The sequence below is a fragment of the Somniosus microcephalus genome, chromosome 4 (genome assembly GCF_052327205.1).
Source record: "Somniosus microcephalus isolate GS21.2 chromosome 4, FLI_Smic_1.0, whole genome shotgun sequence".
In the NCBI taxonomy this organism is placed as follows: Eukaryota; Metazoa; Chordata; class Chondrichthyes; order Squaliformes; family Somniosidae; genus Somniosus; species Somniosus microcephalus.
In genome coordinates this window covers 5,603,713-5,624,179 of record NC_140990.1, presented here as the reverse complement: position 1 = coordinate 5,624,179, position 20,467 = coordinate 5,603,713, and the positions used below count along the sequence as shown (strand labels likewise).

Sequence of the window (20,467 nt, the reverse complement as noted above, 5' to 3'; positions counted from 1 at the left end):
AGAATAACAGATACCCGCGAGTGAGTTACAGGCTGGAATCTAATTGAGGGGTTCGGGGGTTTATATATAGAATAACAGATACCCGGGAGTGAGTTACAGGCTGGAATCTAATCGAGGGGTTCGGGGGGGTTATATATAGAATAACAGATACCCGGGAGTGAGTTACAGCCTGGAATCTAATCGAGGGGTTTGGGGGGTTTATATATAGAATAACAGACACCCGGGAGTGAGTTACAGGCTGGAATCTAATCGAGGGGTTCGGTGGGGTTTATATATAGAATTACAGATACCCGGGAGTGAGTTACAGGCTGGAATCTAATCGAGGGGTTCTGGGGGTTTATATATAGAATAACCGATACCCGGGAGTGAGTTACAGGCGGGATTCTAATCGAGGGGTTCAGGGGGTTTATATATAGAATAACAGATACCCGGGAGTGAGTTACAGGCTGGAATCTAATCGAGGGGTTCAGGGGGTTTATACATAGAATAACAGATACCCGGGAGTGAGGTACAGGCTGGAATCTAATCGGGGGGTTCGGGGGGTTTATATACAGAATAACAGATACCCGGGAGTGAGTTACAGGCTGGAGTCTAATCGAGGGGTTCGGGGGGTTTATATATAGAATAACAGATACCCGGGAGTGAGTTACAGGCTGGAATTAATCGAGGGGTTCGGGTGGTTTATATATAGAATAACAGACACCCGGGAGTGAGTTACAGGCTGGAATCTAATCGAGGGGTTCAGGGGGTTGAAATATAGAATAACAGATACCCGGGAGTGAGTTCCAGGCTGGAAGCTAGTTGAGGGGTTTGGGGGTTTATATATAGAATAACAGATACCCGTGAGTGAGTTACAGGCTGGAATCTAATCGAGGTGTTCGGGGGGTTTTATATATAGAATAACAGATACCCGGGAGTGAGTGACAGGCTGGAATCTAATCGAGGGGTTCAGGGGGTTTATATATAGAATAACAGATACCCGGGAGTGAGTTACAGGCTGGAATCTAATCGAGGGGTTCGGGGGGTTTATAATTAGAATAACAAATGCCCGGGAGTGAGTTACAGGCTGGAATCTAATCGACGGGTTCGGCGGGTTTACATATAGAATAACAGATACCCGGGAGTGAGTTACAGGCTGGAATCTAATCGAGGGTTTCGGGGGGTTTATATATAGAATAACAGATACCCGGGAGTGAGTTCCAGGCTGGAATCTAATTGAGGGGTTTGTGGGTTTATATACAGAATAACGGATACCCGGGAGTGAGTAACAGGCTGGAATCTAATCGGGGGGTTCGGGGGGTTTATATATAGAATAACAGATACCCGGGAGTGAGTTACAGGCTGGAATCTAATCGAGGTTTCAGGGGGTTTATATATAGAATAATAGAAACCCAGGAGTGAGTTACAGGCTGGAATCTAATCGAGGGGTTCGGGGGTTTATATATAGAATAACAGATACCCGGGAGGGAGTTACAGGCTGGAATCTGTTCGGGGGGTTCGGGGGGTTTATATATAGAATAACAGATACCCGGGAGTGAGTTACAGGCTGGAATCTAATCGAGGGGTTCAGGGGTTTATATATAGAATAACAAATACCTGGGAGTGAGTTACAGGCTGGAATCTAATCGAGGGCTTCGGGGATTTATATATAGAATAACAGATACCCGGGAGTGAGTTACAGGCTGGAATCTAATTGAGGGTTTCGGGGGTTTATATATAGAATAACAGATACCCGTGAGTGAGTTACAGGCTGGAATCTAATCGAGGTGTTCGGGGGGTTTATATATAGAATAACAGATACCCGGGAGTGAGTGACAGGCTGGAATCTAATCGAGGGGTTCAGGGGGTTTATAATTAGAATAACAAATGCCCGGGAGTGAGTTACAGGCTGGAATCTAATCGAGGGGTTCGGGGGGTTTATATATAGAATAACAGATACCTGGGAGTGAGTTACAGGCTGGAATCTAATCGAGGGGTTCGTGTGGGTTTATATATAGAATAACAGATACCTGGGAGTGAGTTACAGGCTGGAATCTAATCGAGGAGTTCGGGGGGTTTATATATAGAATAACAGATACCCGGGAGTGAGTTACAGGCTGGAATCTAATCGAGGGGTTCGGGGGGGTTATATATAGAATAACAGATACCCGGGAGTGAGTTACAGGCTGGAATCTAATCGAGGGGTTTGGGGGGGTTTATATATAGAATAACCGATACCCGGGAGTGAGGTACAGGCTAGAATCTAATCGGGGGGTTCGGGGGGTTTATATACAGAATAACAGATACCCGGGAGTGAGTTACAGGCTGGAATTAATCGAGGGGTTCGGGTGGTTTATATATAGAATAACAGATACCCGGGAGTGAGTTACAGGCTGGAATCTAATCGAGGGTTTCGGGGGGTTTATATATAGAATAACAGATACCCGGGAGTGAGTTCCAGGCTGGAATCTAATTGAGGGGTTTGTGGGTTTATATATAGAATAACGGACACCCGGGAGTGAGTTACAGGCTGGAATCTAATCGAGGGGTTCGGGGGGTTTATATATAGAATAACAGACACCCGGGAGTGAGTTACAGGCTGGAATCTAATCGAGGGGTTCAGGGGGTTTATATATAGAATAACAGATACCCGGGAGTGAGTTACAGGCTGGAATCTAATCGAGGGGTTCAGGGGGTTTATATATAGAATAATAGAAACCCAGGAGTGAGTTACAGGCTGGAATCTAATCGAGGGGTTCAGGGGGTTTATATATAGAATAACAGAAACCCGGGAGTGAGTTACAGGCTGGAATCTAATCGAGGGGTTCGGGGGGTTTATATATAGAATAACAGATACCCGGGAGTGAGTTACAGACTGGAATCTAATCGAGGGGTTCGGCGGGTTTATATATAGAATAACAGATACCCGGGAGTGAGTTACAGGCTGGAATCTAATTGAGGGGTTCGGGGGGTTTTATATATAGAATAACAGATACCCGGGAGTGAGTTACAGGCTGGAATCTAATCGAGGGGTTCGGGGGGGTTTATATATAGAATAACAGATACCCGGGAGTGAGTTACAGGCTGGAATCTAATCGAGGGTTTCGGGGCGTTTATATATAGAATAACTGATACCCGGGAGTGAGTTACAGGCTGGAATCTAATCGAAGGGTTCGGGGGGTTTATACATAGAATAACAGATACCCGGGAGTGAGTTACAGGCTGGAATCTAATCGAGGGGTTCGGGGGGTTTATATATAGAATAACAGATACCCGGGAGTGAGTTACAGGCTGGAATCTAATTGAGGGGTTCGGGGGGTTTATATATAGAATAACAGATACCCGGGAGTGAGTTACAGGCTGGAATCTAATCGAGGGGTTCGGGGGGTTTTATATATAGAATAACAGATACCTGGGAGTGAGTTACAGGATGGAATCTAATCGAGGAGTTCGGGGGGTTTTATATATAGAATAACAGATACCCGGGAGTGAGTTACAGGCTGGAATCTAATCGAGGGGTTCGGGGGGGGTTATATATAGAATAACAGATACCCGGGGAGTGAGTTACAGGCTGGAATCTAATCGAGGGGTTTGGGGGGTTTATATATAGAATAACCGATACCCTGGAGTGAGGTACAGGCTAGAATCTAATCGGGGGGTTCGGGGGGTTTATATACAGAATAACAGATACCCGGGAGTGAGTTACAGGCTGGAATTAATCGAGGGGTTCGGGTGGTTTATATATAGAATAACAGATACCCGGGAGTGAGTTACAGGCTGGAATCTAATCGAGGGTTTCGGGGGGTTTATATATAGAATAACAGATACCCGGGAGTGAGTTCCAGGCTGGAATCTAATTGAGGGGTTTGTGGGTTTATATATAGAATAACGGACACCCGGGAGTGAGTTACAGGCTGGAATCTAATCGAGGGGTTCGGGGGGTTTATATATAGAATAACAGACACCCGGGAGTGAGTTACAGGCTGGAATCTAATCGAGGGGTTCAGGGGGTTTATATATAGAATAACAGATACCCGGGAGTGAGTTACAGGCTGGAATCTAATCGAGGGGTTCAGGGGGTTTATATATAGAATAATAGAAACCCAGGAGTGAGTTACAGGCTGGAATCTAATCGAGGGGTTCAGGGGGTTTATATATAGAATAACAGAAACCCGGGAGTGAGTTACAGGCTGGAATCTAATCGAGGGGTTCGGGGGGTTTATATATAGAATAACAGATACCCGGGAGTGAGTTACAGACTGGAATCTAATCGAGGGGTTCGGCGGGTTTATATATAGAATAACAGATACCCGGGAGTGAGTTACAGGCTGGAAATCTAATTGAGGGGTTCGGGGGGTTTATATATAGAATAACAGATACCCGGGAGTGAGTTACAGGCTGGAATCTAATCGAGGGGTTCGGAGGGGTTTATATATAGAATAACAGATACCCGGGAGTGAGTTACAGGCTGGAATCTAATCGAGGGTTTCGGGGCGTTTATATATAGAATAACTGATACCCGGGAGTGAGTTACAGGCTGGAATCTAATCGGGGGTTCGGGGGGTTTATATATGGAATAACAGATACCCGGGAGTGAGTTACAGGCTGGAATCTAATCGAGGGGTTCGGGGGGTTTATATATAGAATAACAGATACCCGGGAGTGAGTTACAGGCTGGAATCTAATCGAGGGGTTTGGGGGGTTTATATATAGAATAACCGATACCCTGGAGTGAGGTACAGGCTAGAATCTAATCGGGGGGTTCGGGGGGTTTATATACAGAATAACAGATACCCGGGAGTGAGTTACAGGCTGGAATTAATCGAGGGGTTCGGGTGGTTTATATATAGAATAACAGATACCCGGGAGTGAGTTACAGGCTGGAATCTAATCGAGGGTTTCGGGGGGTTTATATATAGAATAACAGATACCCGGGAGTGAGTTCCAGGCTGGAATCTAATTGAGGGGTTTGTGGGTTTATATATAGAATAACGGACACCCGGGAGTGAGTTACAGGCTGGAATCTAATCGAGGGGTTCGGGGGGTTTATATATAGAATAACAGACACCCGGGAGTGAGTTACAGGCTGGAATCTAATCGAGGGGTTCAGGGGGTTTATATATAGAATAACAGATACCCGGGAGTGAGTTACAGGCTGGAATCTAATCGAGGGGTTCAGGGGGTTTATATATAGAATAATAGAAACCCAGGAGTGAGTTACAGGCTGGAATCTAATCGAGGGGTTCAGGGGGTTTATACATAGAATAACAGAAACCCGGGAGTGAGTTACAGGCTGGAATCTAATCGAGGGGTTCGGGGGGTTTATATATAGAATAACAGATACCCGGGAGTGAGTTACAGACTGGAATCTAATCGAGGGGTTCGGCGGGTTTATATATAGAATAACAGATACCCGGGAGTGAGTTACAGGCTGGAATCTAATTGAGGGGTTCGGGGGGTTTATATATAGAATAACAGATACCCGGGAGTGAGTTACAGGCTGGAATCTAATCGAGGGGTTCGGGGGGGGTTTATATATAGAATAACAGATACCCGGGAGTGAGTTACAGGCTGGAATCTAATCGAGGGTTTCGGGGCGTTTATATATAGAATAACTGATACCCGGGAGTGAGTTACAGGCTGGAATCTAATCGGGGGTTCGGGGGGTTTATATATGGAATAACGGATACCCGGGAGTGAGTTACAGGCTGGAATCTAATCGAGGGGTTCGGGGGGTTTATATATAGAATAACAGATACCCGTGAGTGAGTTACAGGCTGGAATCTAATTGAGGGGTTCGGGGGGGTTTATATATAGAATAACAGATACCCGGGAGTGAGTTACAGGCTGGAATCTAATCGAGGGGTTCGGGGGGTTTATATATAGAATAACAGATACCTGGGAGTGAGTTACAGGCTGGAATCTAATCGAGGGGTTCAGGGGGTTTATATATAGAATAACAGATACCCGGGAGTGAGTTACAGGCTGGAATCTAATCGAGGGGTTCAGGGGGTTTTATACATAGAATAACAGATACCCGGGAGTGAGGTACAGGCTAGAATCTAATCGAGGGTTTCGGGGGGTTTATATACAGAATAACAGATACCCGGGAGTGAGTTACAGGCTGGAATCTAATCGAGGGGTTCGGGGATTTATATATAGAATAACAGATACCCGGGAGTGAGTTACAGTCTGGAATCTAATCGAGGGGCTCGGGGGGTTTATATAAAGAATAACAGATACCCGGGAGTGAGTTACAGGCTGGAATCTAATTGAGGGGTTCGGGGGTTTATATATAGAATAACAGATACCCATGAGTGAGTTACAGGCTGGAATCTAATTGAGGGGTTCGGGGGTTTTTTTTATAGAATAACAGATACCCGGGAGTGAGTTACAGGCTGGAATCTAATCGAGGGGTTCGGGGGGTTTATATATAGAATAACAGATACCTGGGAGTGAGTTACAGGCTGGAATCTAATCGAGGGGTTCGGGGATTTATATATAGAATAACAGATACCCGGGTGTGAGTTACAGGCTGGAATCTAATTGAGGGGTTCGGGGGTTTATATATAGAATAACAGATACCCGGGCGTGAGTTACAGGCTGGAATCTAATTGAGGGGTTCGGGGGGGTTTATATATAGAATAACAGATACCCGGGAGTGAGTTACAGGCTGGAATCTAATCGAGGGGTTCGGGGGGTTTATATATAGAATGACAGATACCCGTGAGTGAGTTACAGGCTGGAATCTAATTGAGGGGTTCGGGGAGTTTATATATAGAATAACAGATACCCGAGGGTGAGTTACAGGCTGGAATCTAATCGAGGGGTTCGGGGTTTTTTTTATATAGAATAACAGATACCCGGGAGTGAGTTACAGGCTGGAATCTAATCGAGGGGTTCGGGCGGTTTATATATAGAATAACAGATACCTGGGAGTGAGTTACAGGCTGGAATCTAATCGAGGGGTTCGAGGGGTTTATATATAGAGTAACAGATACCCGGGAGTGAGTTACAGGCTGGAATCTAATCGAGGGGTTCGGGGGGTTTATATATAGAATAACAGAAACCCGGGAGTGAGTTACAGGCTGGAATCTAATCGAGGGGTTCGGGGGGGTTTATATATAGAATAACAGATACCCGGGAGTGAGTTACAGGCTGGAATCTAATCGAGGGGTTCGGGGGTTTATATATAGAATAACAGATACCCGGGAGTGAGTTACAGGCTGGAATCTAATCGAGGGTTTCGGGGGGGGTTTATATATAGAATAACAGATACCCGGGAGTGAGTTACAGGCTGGAATCTAATCGAGGGGTTTATATATAGAATAACAGATACCCGGGAGTGAGTTACAGGCTGGAATCTAATCGAGGGGTTCGGGGGGGTTTATATATAGAATAACAGATACCCGGGAGTGAGTTACAGGCTGGAATCTAATCGAGGGGTTCGGGGGGTTTATATATAGAATAACAGATACCCGGGAGTGAGTTACAGGCTGGAATCTAATCGAGGGGTTCGGGGATTTATATATAGAATAACAGATACCCGGGAGTGAGTTACAGACTGGAATCTAATCGAGGGGTTCGGGGGGGTTTATATATAGAATAACAGATACCCGGGAGTGAGTTACAGGCTGGAATCTAATCGAGGGGTTCGGGGGGTTTATGTAAAGAATAAAACAACAACATCATGCATTTATATAGCGCCAGTAACGTAGTAAAACATCCCAAGGCGCATCACAGGAGCGATATAAGACAACAATTTGACACCGCGCCACATAAGGAGATATTAGGACAGGTGACCAAAAGCTTGGTCAAAGATGTAGGATTTAAGGAGCATCTTAAAGGATAAAGAGAGGTGGAGAGGCGGAGAGGTTTAGGGAGGGAATTCCAGAGGTTCGGGCCCAGGCAGCTGAAGGCACGGCCGCACAATGGTTGAGCGACGGAAAATCGGTGGCCTGAATTGGAGGAGCGCAGATATCTCGGGGGTTTGTCGGGGCTGGTGGAGGTGATCGAGATCGGAAGGGGCGAGGTCATGGACTGATTTGAAAACAAGGATGAGAATTTTGAAATCGAGGCGCTGCTTGACCGGGTGCCAGTGTAGGTCAGCGAGCACAGGGGGTGATGGGCGAACGGGACTTGGTGCGAGTTAGGACACGGGCAGCCGGGTTTTGGATGACCTCAAGTTTACGTAGGGTGGAATGTGGGAGGCCGGCCAGGAGTGCGTTGGAATGGTCAAGTCTAGAGGTAACAAAGGCATGGACGAGGGTTTCAGCAGCGGATGAGCTGAGGCAAGGGCGGAGACGGGCGATGTTATGGAGGTTGAAGTAGGCGGTCTTTGTAATGCTGCGGATATGTGGTCGGAAGCTCATTTCAGGGTCAAATATGACACCAAGGTTGTGAACAGTGTGGTTCAGCCTCAGACAGATGTTAGGGAGAGGGATGGAGTCGGTGGCTAGGGAACGGAGTGTGTGGCAGGGACCGAAAACAATGGCTTCGGTCTTCCCAATATTTAATTGGAGAAAATCTCTGCTCATCCAGGACTGGATGTCAGACAAGCAGTCTGACAATTTAGAGACCGTGGAGGGCTCGAGAGAAGAGGTAGTGAGGTAGAGCTGGGTGTCGTCAGCATACATGTGGAAACTGAGGCTGTGTTTTCGGATCATGTCGCCAAGGGGCAACATGTAGATGAGGAATAGGAGGGGGCCAAGGATAGATCCTTGGGGACACCAGAGGTAACGATGCGGGAGCAGGAAGAGAAGACATAGCAGGTGATTCTCTGGCTACGATTAGATAGATAAGAATGGAACCAGGCGAGTGCAGTCCCACAAAGCTGGACAACGGTGGAGAGGCGTTGGAGGAGGATGGAGTGGTCAACTGTGTCAAAGGCTGCAGACAAGTCAAGGAGGACGAGGAGGGATAGTTTACCTTTGTCACAGTCACAAAGGATGTCATTTGTGACTTTGATGAGAGCCGTTTCGGTACTGTGGCAAGGGTAGAAACCTGATTGGAGGGATTCAAACATTCCGAGAAAGATGGGCACGGATTTGGGCGAGGTTCACAGTGTTTATATACAGAATAACAGATACCTGGGAGTCAGTTACAGGCTGGAATCTAATCGAGAGGTTCAGGGGGTTTATATATAGAATAACAGATACCCGGGAGTGATTTAAAAGCTGGAATCTAATGGAGGGGTTCAGAGTGTTTATATACAGAATAACAGATACCCGGGAGTGAGTTACAGGCTGGAATCTAATCGAGGGGTTCGGGGGGGTTTATATATAGAATAACAGATACCTGGGAGTGAGTTACAGGCTGGAATCTAATCGAGGGGTTCGGGGGGGTTTATATATAGAATAACAGATACCCGGGAGTGAGTTACAGGCTGGAATCTAATCGAGGGGTTCGGGGGGTTTATATATAGAATAACAGATACCCGGGAGTGAGTTACAGGCTGGAATCTAATCGAGGTGTTCGGGGGGTTTATATATAGAATAACAGATACCCGGGAGTGAGATACAGGCTGGAATCTAATCGAGGGGTTCGGGGGGTTTATATATAGAATAACAGATACCTGGGAGTCAGTTACAGGCTGGAATCTAATCGAGAGGTTCAGCGGGTTTATATATAGAATAACAGATACCCGGGAGTGATTTGAAAGCTGGAATCTAACCAAGGGGTTCAGGGTGTTTATATACAGAATAACAGATACCCGGGAGTGAGTTACAGGCTGGAATCTAATCGAGGGGTTCGGGGGGGTTTATAAATAGAATAACAGATACCTGGGAGTGAGTTACAGGCCGGAATCTAATCGAGGGGTTCGGGGGGTTTATATATAGAATAACAGATACCCGGGAGTGAGTTACAGGCCGGAATCTAATCGAGGGGTTCAGGCGGTTTATATATAGAATAACAGATACCCGGGAGTGAGATACAGGCTGGAATCTAATCGAGGGGTTCGGGGGGTTTATATATAGAATAACAGATACCCGGGAGTGAGTTACAGGCTGGAATCTAATCGAGGGGTTCGGGGGGTTTATATATAGAATAACAGATACCCGGGAGTGAGTTACAGGCTGGAATCTAATCGAGGGGTTCGGGGGGTTTATATATAGAATAACAGATACCCGGGAGTGAGTTACAGGCTGGAATCTAATCGAGGGGTTCGGGGGGTTTATATATAGAATAACAGATACCCGGGAGTGATTTAAAAGCTGGAATCTAACCAAGGGGTTCAGAGTGTTTATATACAGAATAACAGATACCCGGGAGTGAGTTACAGGCTGGAATCTAATCGAGGGGTTCGGGGGGTTTATATATAGAATAACAGATACCTGGGAGTCAGTTACAGGCTGGAATCTAATCGAGAGGTTCAGGGGGTTTATATATAAAATAACAGATACCCGGGAGTGAGTTACAGGCTGGAATCTAATCGAGGGGTTCGGGGGGTTTATATATAGAATAACAGATACCTGGGAGTCAGTTACAGGCTGGAATCTAATCGAGAGGTTCAGGGGGTTTATATATAGAATAACAGATACCCGGGAGTGATTTAAAAGCTGGAATCTAACCAAGGGGTTCAGAGTGTTTATATACAGAATAACAGATACCCGGGAGTGAGTTACAGGCTGGAATCTAATCGAGGGGTTCGGGGGGGTTTATATATAGAATAACAGATACCTGGGAGTGAGTTACAGGCCGGAATCTAATCGAGGGGTTCGGGGGGTTTATATATAGAATAACAGATACCCGGGAGTGAGTTGCAGGCTGGAATCTAATCGAGGGGTTCGGGGGGGGTTTATATATAGAATAACAGATACCCGGGAGTGAGTTACAGGCTGGAATCTAATCGAGGGGTTCGGTGGGTTTATATATAGAATAACAGATACCCGGGAGTGAGTTACAGGCTGGAATCTAATCGAGGGGTTCGGGGGGTTTATATATAGAATAACAGATACCCGGGAGTGAGTTACAGGCTGGAATCTAATCGAGGGGCTCGGGGGTTTATATATAGAATAACAGATACCCGGGAGTCAGTTACAGGCTGGAATCTAATCGAGGGGTTCAGGGGGGTTTATATATAGAATAACAGATACCCGGGAGTGAGTTACAGGCTGGAATCTAATCGAGGGGTTCAGGGGGGTTTATATATAGAATAACAGATACCCAGGGTTGAGTTACAGGCTGGAATCTAATCGAGGGGTTCAGGGGGGTTTATATATAGAATAACAGATACCCGGGAGTGAGTTATAGGCTGGAATCTAATCGAGAGGTTTGGGGGGTTTATATATAGAATAACAGATACTCGGGAGTGAGTTACAGGCTGGAATCTAATCGACGGGTTCGGATGAGTTATATTTGTATCTTTGCTTTGTCTGCAGGTCTCTCCGGTGGGGATCTGATCCTGGGACGACAGGTCTCCCATGGTGAGTGAGCCTCTCATTCATGGGTGTCTTTGCCCAAATATTCAATTAAGTCTCATTCAGAAATTATTTACTGGACACCTCGTTTAATAAGAATCTCTCTCTCTCTGCCTCTCTCTCTCTCTGTCTCTCTCTCTCTCTGTCTCTCTCTCTCTGTCTCTCTCTCTCTGTCTCTCTCTTTCTCTGTCTCTCTCTCTGTCTCTCTCTCTCCATGTGTGTCTGTGTGTATGTCTCGGTCTCTCTGTCTCTCTCTCTCTCTCTATCTCTCTCTCTCTCTGTCTCTGTCTCTCTGTCTCTCTCTCTGTCTCTCTCTTTCTCTGTCTCTCTCTCTGTCTCTCTCTCTCCATGTGTGTCTGTGTGTATGTCTCGGTCTCTCTGTCTCTCTCTCTCTCTCTGTCTCTCTCTCTCTCTGTCTCTCTCTGTCTCTCTCTCTGTCTCTCTCTTTCTCTCTGTGTCTGTCTCAATTCTCGGTCTCTCTCTGTCTCCCTCTCTCTCTCTGTCTCTCTCTCTGTCTCTCTCTCTCTCTGTGTCTCTTTCTCTGTCTCTTTCTCTCTGTGTCTGTCTCAATTCTCGGTCTCTCTCTCTGTCTCTCTCTCTGTCTCTCTCTTTCTCTGTCTCACTCTCTCTCTCTGTGTCTCTCTCAATTCTCGGTCTCTCTCTCTCTCTCTCTCTGTCTCTCTCTCTCTATCTCTCTCTCTCTGTCTCTCTCTCTCTCTCATGTCTCGGTCTCTCTCTCTCTCTCGCTATCTCTCTCTCCCTCTCTCCCAGGTGCCTGTGGCGGAGTCCCGGAGCGACACACTGAGCTCCAGGGATTTATCCGAAGCCCCGTGGCCCGAGACTGGCTCGAGGAGCTGAATTGCACCTGGATCATCGAGGCTTCGTCCCAAGAGCTGGTGACCATCAGGTAAGAGAGGGACCTGCCCCGTCTGCCAATCCTTCACAAATCACCGGCTTCGGTCCCAGCTGGAGTCTCGTGTCCAATTCTGGGCACCACACTTTAGGAAGGATGTCAAGGCCTTGGAGAGGGTGCAGAGGAGATTTATTAGAATGGTACCAGGGATGAGGGACTTCAGTTATGTGGAGAGACTGGAGAAGCTGGGGTTGTTCTCCTTAGAGCAGAGAAGGTTAAGGCGAGATTGACCAGAATGGTACCAGGGATGAGGGACTTCAGTTACGTGGAGAGACTGGAGAAGCTGGGATTGTTCTCCTTGGAGCAGAGAAGGTTAAGGAGCGATTTGATAGAGGCGGTCAAAATTACGAGGGGTCTTGAAAGAGTAAATAAGGAGAAACTGTTTCCAGTGGCAGGAGGGTCGGTAATAAGAGGGCAGAGATTAAAGATCATAAGAACGTAAGAAATAGGAGCCAGTAGTAGGCCATTCGGCCCTTCGAGGCCTGCTCCACCATTCAATAAGATCATGGCTGATCTTCTACCTCAACTCCCCATTACCCGAGATTCCCCTAGCGTCCTGGTCCCTGAATCCTAGATCTAACAGTGTGAACGGACTCCTGGTCCCTGAATCCCAGATCTAACAGTGTGAACGGACTCCCGGTCCCTGAATTCCAGATCTAACAGTGTGAACGGACTCCTGGTCCCTGAATCCTAGATCTAACAGTGTGAACGGACTCCTGGTCCATGAATCCCAGATCTAACAGTGTGAACGGGCTCCTGGTCCCTGAATCCCAGATCTAACAGTGTGAACGGACTCCTGGTCCCTGAATCCCAGATCTAACAGTGTGAACGGACTCCTGGTCCCTGAATCCCAGATCTAACAGTGTGAACGGACTCCTGGTCCCTGAATCCCAGATCTAACAGTGTAAACGGACTCCTGGTCCCTGAATCCTAGATCTAACAGTGTGAACGGACTCCTGGTCCCTGAATCCCAGATCTAACAGTGTGAACGGACTCCTGGTCCCTGAATCCTAGATCTAACAGTGTGAACGGACTCCTGGTCCCTGAATCCCAGATCTAACAGTGTGAACGGACTCCTGGTCCCTGAATCCCAGATCTAACAGTGTGAACGGACTCCTGGTCCCTGAATCCCAGATCTAACAGTGTGAACGGACTCCTGGTCCCTGAATCCCAGATCTAACAGTGTGAACGGACTCCCGGCCCCTGAATCCCAGATCTAACAGTGTGAACGGACTCCCGGTCCCTGAATCCCAGATCTAACAGTGTGAACGGACTCCCGGTCCCTGAATCCCAGATCTAACAGTGTGAACGGACTCCCGGTCCCTGAATCCCAGATCTAACAGTGTGAACGGACTCCCGGTCCCTGAATCCCAGATCTAACAGTGTGAACGGACTCCCGGTCCCTGAATCCTAGATCTAACAGTGTGAACGGACTCCTGGTCCCTGAATCCCAGATCTAACAGTGTGAACGGACTCCCGGTCCCTGAATCCCAGATTTAACAGTGTGAACGGACTCCCGGTCCCTGAATCCCAGATCTAACAGTGTGAACGGACTCCTGGTCCCTGAATCCCAGATCTAACAGTGTGAACGGACTCCTGGTCCCTGAATCCCAGATCTAACAGTGTGAACGGACTCCTGGTCCCTGAATCCTAGATCTAACAGTGTGAACGGACTCCTGGTCCCTGAATCCCAGATCTAACAGTGTGAACGGACTCCTGGTCCCTGAATCCCAGATCTAACAGTGTGAACGGACTCCTGGTCCCTGAATCCCAGATCTAACAGTGTGAACGGACTCCTGGTCCCTGAATCCTAGATCTAACTGTGTGAACGGACTCCTGGTCCCTGAATCCCAGATCTAACTGTGTGGACGGACTCCTGGTCCCTGAATCCCAGATCTAACAGTGTGAACGGACTCCTGGTCCCTGAATCCCAGATCTAACAGTGTGAATGGACTCCTGGTCCCTGAATCCCAGATCTAACAGTGTGAACGGACTCCTGGTCCCTGAATCCCAGATCTAACAGTGTGAACGGACTCCTGGTCCCTGAATCCCAGATCTAACAGTGTGAACGGACTCCTGGTCCCTGAATCCTAGATCTAACAGTGTGAACGGACTCCTGGTCCCTGAATCCCAGATCTAACAGTGTGCACGGACTCCTGGTCCCTGAATCCCAGATCTAACAGTGTGAACGGACTCCTGGTCCCTGAATCCCAGATCTAACAGTGTGAACGGACTCCTGGTCCCTGAATCCTAGATCTAACAGTGTGAACGGACTCCTGGTCCCTGAATCCCAGATCTAACAGTGTGAACGGACTCCTGGTCCCTGAATCCCAGATCTAACAGTGTGAACGGACTCCTGGTCCCTGAATCCCAGATCTAACAGTGTGAACGGACTCCTGGTCCCTGAATCCCAGATCGAACAGTGTGAACGGACTCCTGGTCCCTGAATCCCAGATCTAACAGTGTGAACGGACTCCTGGTCCCTGAATCCCAGATCTAACAGTGTGAATGGACTCCTGGTCCCTGAATCCTAGATCTAACTGTTTGAACGGACTCCTGGTCCCTGAATCCCAGATCTAACAGTGTGAACGGACTCCTGGTCCCTGAATCCCAGATCTAACAGTGTGAACGGACTCCTGGTCCCTGAATCCCAGATCTAACAGTGTGAACGGACTCCTGGTCCCTGAATCCCAGATCTAACAGTGTGAACGGACTCCTGGTCCCTGAATCCCAGATCTAACAGTGTGAACGGACTCCTGGTCCCTGAATCCCAGATCTAACAGTGTGAACGGACTCCTGGTCCCTGAATCCCAGATCTAACAGTGTGAACGGACTCCTGGTCCCTGAATCCTAGATCTAACAGTGTGAACGGACTCATGGTCCCTGAATCCTAGATCTAACAGTGTGAACGGACTCCTGGTCCCTGAATCCCAGATCTAACAGTGTGAACGGACTCCTGGTCCCTGAATCCTAGATCTAACAGTGTGAACGGACTCCTGGTCCCTGAATCCCAGATCTAACAGTGTGAACGGACTCCTGGTCCCTGAATCCCAGATCTAACAGTGTGAACGGACTCCTGGTCCCTGAATCCCAGATCTAACAGTGTGAACGGACTCCTGGTCCCTGAATCCCAGATCTAACAGTGTGAACGGACTCCTGGTCCCTGAATCCCAGATCTAACAGTGTGAACGGACTCCTGGTCCCTGAATCCCAGATCTAACAGTGTGAACGGACTCCTGGTCCCTGAATCCCAGATCTAACAGTGTGAACGGACTCCTGGTCCCTGAATCCTAGATCTAACTGTGTGGACGGACTCCTGGTCTGTGAATCCTAGATCTAACTGTGTGGACGGACTCCTGGTCTGTGAATCCCAGATCTAGCATAAGATCAAAGTTAGGAGCAGGAGTCGGCCACACGGCCCCTCGAGCCTGCTCCGCCATTCAATAAGATCATGGCTGATCTTCGACCTCAACTCCACTTTCCTGCCCGATCTCCATATCCCTCGATTCCCCGAGAGTCCAAAGATCTATCGATCTCAGCCTTGAATATACTCAACGACTCAGCATTCACAGCCCTCTGGGGCAGAGAATTCCAGAGATTCGCCACCCTCTGAGTGAAGAAATTCCTCCTCATCTCAGTCCGAAATGGCCGACCCTTTTATTCTGAGACTGTGACCCCTGGTTCTTGACTCTCCAGCCAGGGAAACAGTCTCTAAGCATCTAGCCTGTCAAGCCCTGAATAATTGGCAAAGGAACCAGAGGGGGAGATGAGGAAAATTGTCTTTACGCAGCGAGTTGTTGTGATCTGGAATGCGCTGCCTGAAAGGGCGGTGGTTCACAATATATATTAATGATCTGGACGAGGGAATTGGATGTAATATCTCCAAATTTGCAGACGACACAAAGCTGGGTGGGAGGGTATGCTGTGAGGAGGATGTCATGAAACTCCAGTACGATTTGGACAGGTTGGGTGATTGGGCAGAAACATGGCAAATGCACTATAATGTGGATAAATGTGAGGTTATCCACTTTGGTGGCAAAAACAGGAAGGCAGATTATTATTTGAATGGCAATAGATTGGGAGAAGGGGAAGTGCAAAGAGACCTGGGTGTTATTGTGCACCAATCGCTGAAGGTAAGCATGCAGGTGCAGCAGGCGGTTAAGAAGGCAAATCGTATGTTGGCCTTCGTAGCGAGAGGGTTTGAGTACAGGAACAAGGATGTCTTGCTGCAGTTGTACAGGGCCTTGGTGAGACCGCACCTTGAGTATTGTGTGCAGTTTTGGTCACCTTACCTGAGGAAGGACGTTCTTGCCATGGAGGGAGTGCAGCGAAGATTCACCAGGCTGATACCTGGGATGGCAGGAATGACGTACGAGGAGAGATTGTGTCAATTGGGCTTATACTCACTGGAGTTTAGAAGATTGAGAGGGGATCTCATCGAAACCTATAAAATTCTGTCAGGCCTGGACAGACTAGATGCAGAAAGGATGTTTCTGATGGCCGGGGAGTCCAGAACCAGGGGTCACAGTCTAAGGATAAGGGGTAAGCCATTTAGGACTGAAATGAGGAGGAATTTCTTCACCCAGAGAGTGGTGAACCTGTGGAATTCTCTGCCACAGAGGGCGGTGGAGGCCAGTTCATTAAATATATTCAAGAAAGAGTTGGATATATTTCTTAAGGCTAAAGGGATCAAGGGATATGGGGAGAAAGCAGGGACAGGGTACTGAATTTGGATGATCAGCCATGATTTCATTGAATGGCGGAGCAGGCTCGAAGGGCCGAATGGCCGACTCCTGCTCCTATCGTCTATGTTTCTGTGGAAGCAGATTCAATAGTGACTTTCAAAAGAGAATTGGATAAACACTTGAAGGGGGGGGAAATTGCAGGGCTACGAGGAAAGAGCAGGGGAGAGTGGGACTAAATGGGCAGCTCTACCAAAGAGCCGGCACAGGCACGATGGGCCGAATGGCCTCCTTCTGCACTGTACCATTCTGTGATACCCAGCCTCAATATCTGCCCCATCAGACAAGAAGGAGTGCTGAGCAGATCAAACGGCATTCTCCAGCTCTCTGAGTCGGAGAGTATATCTTATATATATAAAGGAGTCGATCTGTCTGTCCTTCTGTCTGTCCTTCTGTCTGTCCTCGGGTGTGCGTCTGTCCGGCTATGCGCTCGAAAGTTATACCGCGTACCTACGCGCGCATTGCCTCCGAAGAAAGCTTACGCTTCCGGGACGCTGGTAAGCGTATTTACTTTTCGGTCAGACGAAAATTGTTCGCGCCTTATGCAAAAAACCTTCAAAATTAAACTCATTATCTGCTAGCATTGATTGACTGACGTCAAGGTTCGACCAATCCTGTGCCGTCACGATTGACCAATCCTACAGTACGGTCCCCTGATGGTTGGCCAATCGGTGTGTGTGTGTGTGGGCAGGACTAATCGTTTTCATCTCGGGGATCTGGCAGCCATTGTTTCACTGCCATGACTTCAGCTTCCAGCTCAAACTACTTTGAAAGTTAGTATCTCTTTTAAAAATAACATCAGATTTACCAAAAACGTTTTATAAGTACTTTCACTTTCATCTTTCAAGGTATTAAAAGGTAGAAATGTTGCCCGGCAGCAGATTCACAAAGGGACACAGACAGGGCCCTAAAGCCTGGGACTCGATTTAAAATGTTGCCCGGCACCAGATTCACAAAGGGACACAGACAGGGCCCCAAAGCCTGGCACTCGATTTAAACCGCCCGGTCCAAAACAGCCCTGGCAAAGCCGGGCTCCCCCCAGCTAGTATGATATATACTCGATGGGCCGAATGACTTCCTTCTGTGCTGTACAACTCGGTGTCCTCGAGCAAGAAACACAGAAAGCTGGCATGCAGGTACAGCAAGCAATAAGGAAGGCACATGGCATGTTGGCCTTTATTGCAAGGGGGTTGGAGTATATAAGAGTAAGGAAGTCTGGCTACAATTGTACAGGGCCTTGGTGAGACCACACCTGGAGTACTGGGCACAGTTTTGGTCTCCTTATCTAAGGAAGGATATACTTGCCTTGGAGGCGGTGCAACGAAGGTTCACTAGATTGATTCCTGGGAGGAGAGGGCTGTCCTATGATGAGGGAGTGTGTAGAATGGGCCGATACTGTCTGGAGTTTAGAAGAATGAGAGGTGATCTCATTGAAACATATAAGATTCTGAGGGGGATTGACAGGGTAGATGCCGAGAGGTTGTTTCCCCTGGCTGGAGTGTCTAGAACTAGGGGGCATAGTCTCAGGATAAGGGGTCGGCCATTTAAGACTGAGATGAGGAGGAATTTCTTCACTCAGAGGGTTGTGAATCTTTGGAATTCTCTGCCCCAGAGGGCTGTGAATGCTGAGTCTTTGAGTATATTCAAGGCTGAGATCGATTGATTTTTGGACTCTAGGGGAATCAAGGGATATGGAGATCGGGCGGGAAACTGGAGTTGAGGTCGATGATCAGCCATGATCTTATTGAATGGCGGAGCAGGCTCGAGGGGCCGTATGGCCTACTCCTGCTCCTAATTCTTATGTTTTTATGCTCCAGGCTGCTGTTGGAGGAGTGAGATCCCTGAAGGCAGCAGGACAGGTGGATAAGGTGGTTAAAAAGGCATATGGGATACTTGCCTTCATTAGCCGAGGCATAGAATATAAGAGCAGGGAGGTTATGATGGAGCTGTACAAAACGCTGGTTAGGCCACAGCTGGAATACTGTGTGCAGTTCTGGTCGCCACACTATAGGAAGGATGTGATTGCATTGGAGAGGGTGCAGAGGAGATTCACCAGGATGGTACCTGGGCTGGAGCGCTTCAGCTATGAAGAGAGACTGGACAGGCTGGGGTTGTTTTCCTTAGAGCAGAGAAAGCTGAGGGGGAGGACCTGATTGAGGTGTACAACATTATGAGGGGCATAGATAGGGTAGATAGAAAGGAACTTTCCCCCTTAGTAGAGGGGTCACTAACAAGGGGGCATACATTCAAGGTAAGGGGCAGGAGGTTTAGAGGGGATTTGAGGAAAAACTTTTTCACCCAGAGGGTGGTTGGAATCTGGAACTCACTGCCTGAAAGGGTGGTAGAGGCAGGAACCCTCACAACATTCAAGAAGCATTTAGATGAGCACTTGAAACGCCACAGCATACAAGGCTACGGACCAAGTGCTGGAAAATGGGATTAGAATAGACAGGGCTTGATGGCCGGCGTGGACACGATGGGCCGAAGGGCCTCTTTTATGACTCTATGAGAATGAGCCTTCTGGGGGGGGGGAGGGATGGGGTGGTGCGGGTGCTGGGTGGGTGGGGAGACGGGGGGGAGGTTTAACGCGCTCTTCGGGTGAGAATGGGGATTGGGGCCGCCTGCCACAGTCGAATATCCCACCGCCGCTCGGGCGGATTTGACTGGCCTGTTCTTCTCCTGCCCCCTTCCAGCTTCGAGGCCTTTGACCTGGCTTGCTACTCGGGGCTGCTGACCATCTGGACCTCCGGCCAACCTCCCAGCAGGCTGTGCGGCAATTCCTGGCCCCGAACTCTGACCTTCTCCGGTGGGAAAGTCTACATCCACTTCACGTCCGGATACTCCAGACACTCCGCGTTCAAGCTCTCCTATATCAAAGGTGAGCTGGGGAGGATGGGGGTGGGGGGGTGGTTGTGGGGAAAGGTGGGCGTGGGAAGGGGCAAGCGTCAAGTCCAGCCACAGGTCAGAGGGCGATGAAGGGCAGTCAGTGACCTCTCACCCCTCCGGGAGCCTGGGGGACAAATCCGGCCTTTCAAGCGACTGACCACACCATCCTCCTCCAACATCTCTCCCCTGTCGTCCGGCTGGGTGGGACTGCCTTCGCCTGGTTCCATTCCTATCTGTCCAGTCGTGGCCAGCCCACTCTCGCCCCCCAGGCTAAAGGTCGTGGGTTCAAGTCCCCAGTCCCCAGCCCAATCCAGACCGACACTCCCCGGTGCTCAGTACTGAGGGAGCGCCGCACTGTCGGAGGGACAGTACTGAGGGAGCGCCGCACTGTCCGAGGGGCAGTACTGAGGGAGCACCGCACTGTCGGAGGGACAGTACTGAGGGAGCGCCGCACTGTCGGAGGGGCAGTACTGAGGGAGCGCCGCACTGTCGGAGGGACAGTACTGAGGGAGCGCCGCACTGTCAGA

General features: G+C 48.5%; 1 protein-coding gene across 1 annotated transcript in view; it reads left to right on the top strand.

Moving 5' to 3' along the window:
* lrp10 (low density lipoprotein receptor-related protein 10) overlaps positions 1-20,467 on the top strand; it is a 38,950-nt gene that overhangs the window by 5,864 nt on the left and 12,619 nt on the right. The window contains 3 exon segments of the mRNA XM_085984303.1: positions 11,361-11,405; positions 12,171-12,306; positions 19,748-19,932. Of these exon segments, the coding sequence (XP_085840429.1) occupies positions 11,361-11,405; positions 12,171-12,306; positions 19,748-19,932 (366 nt within the window).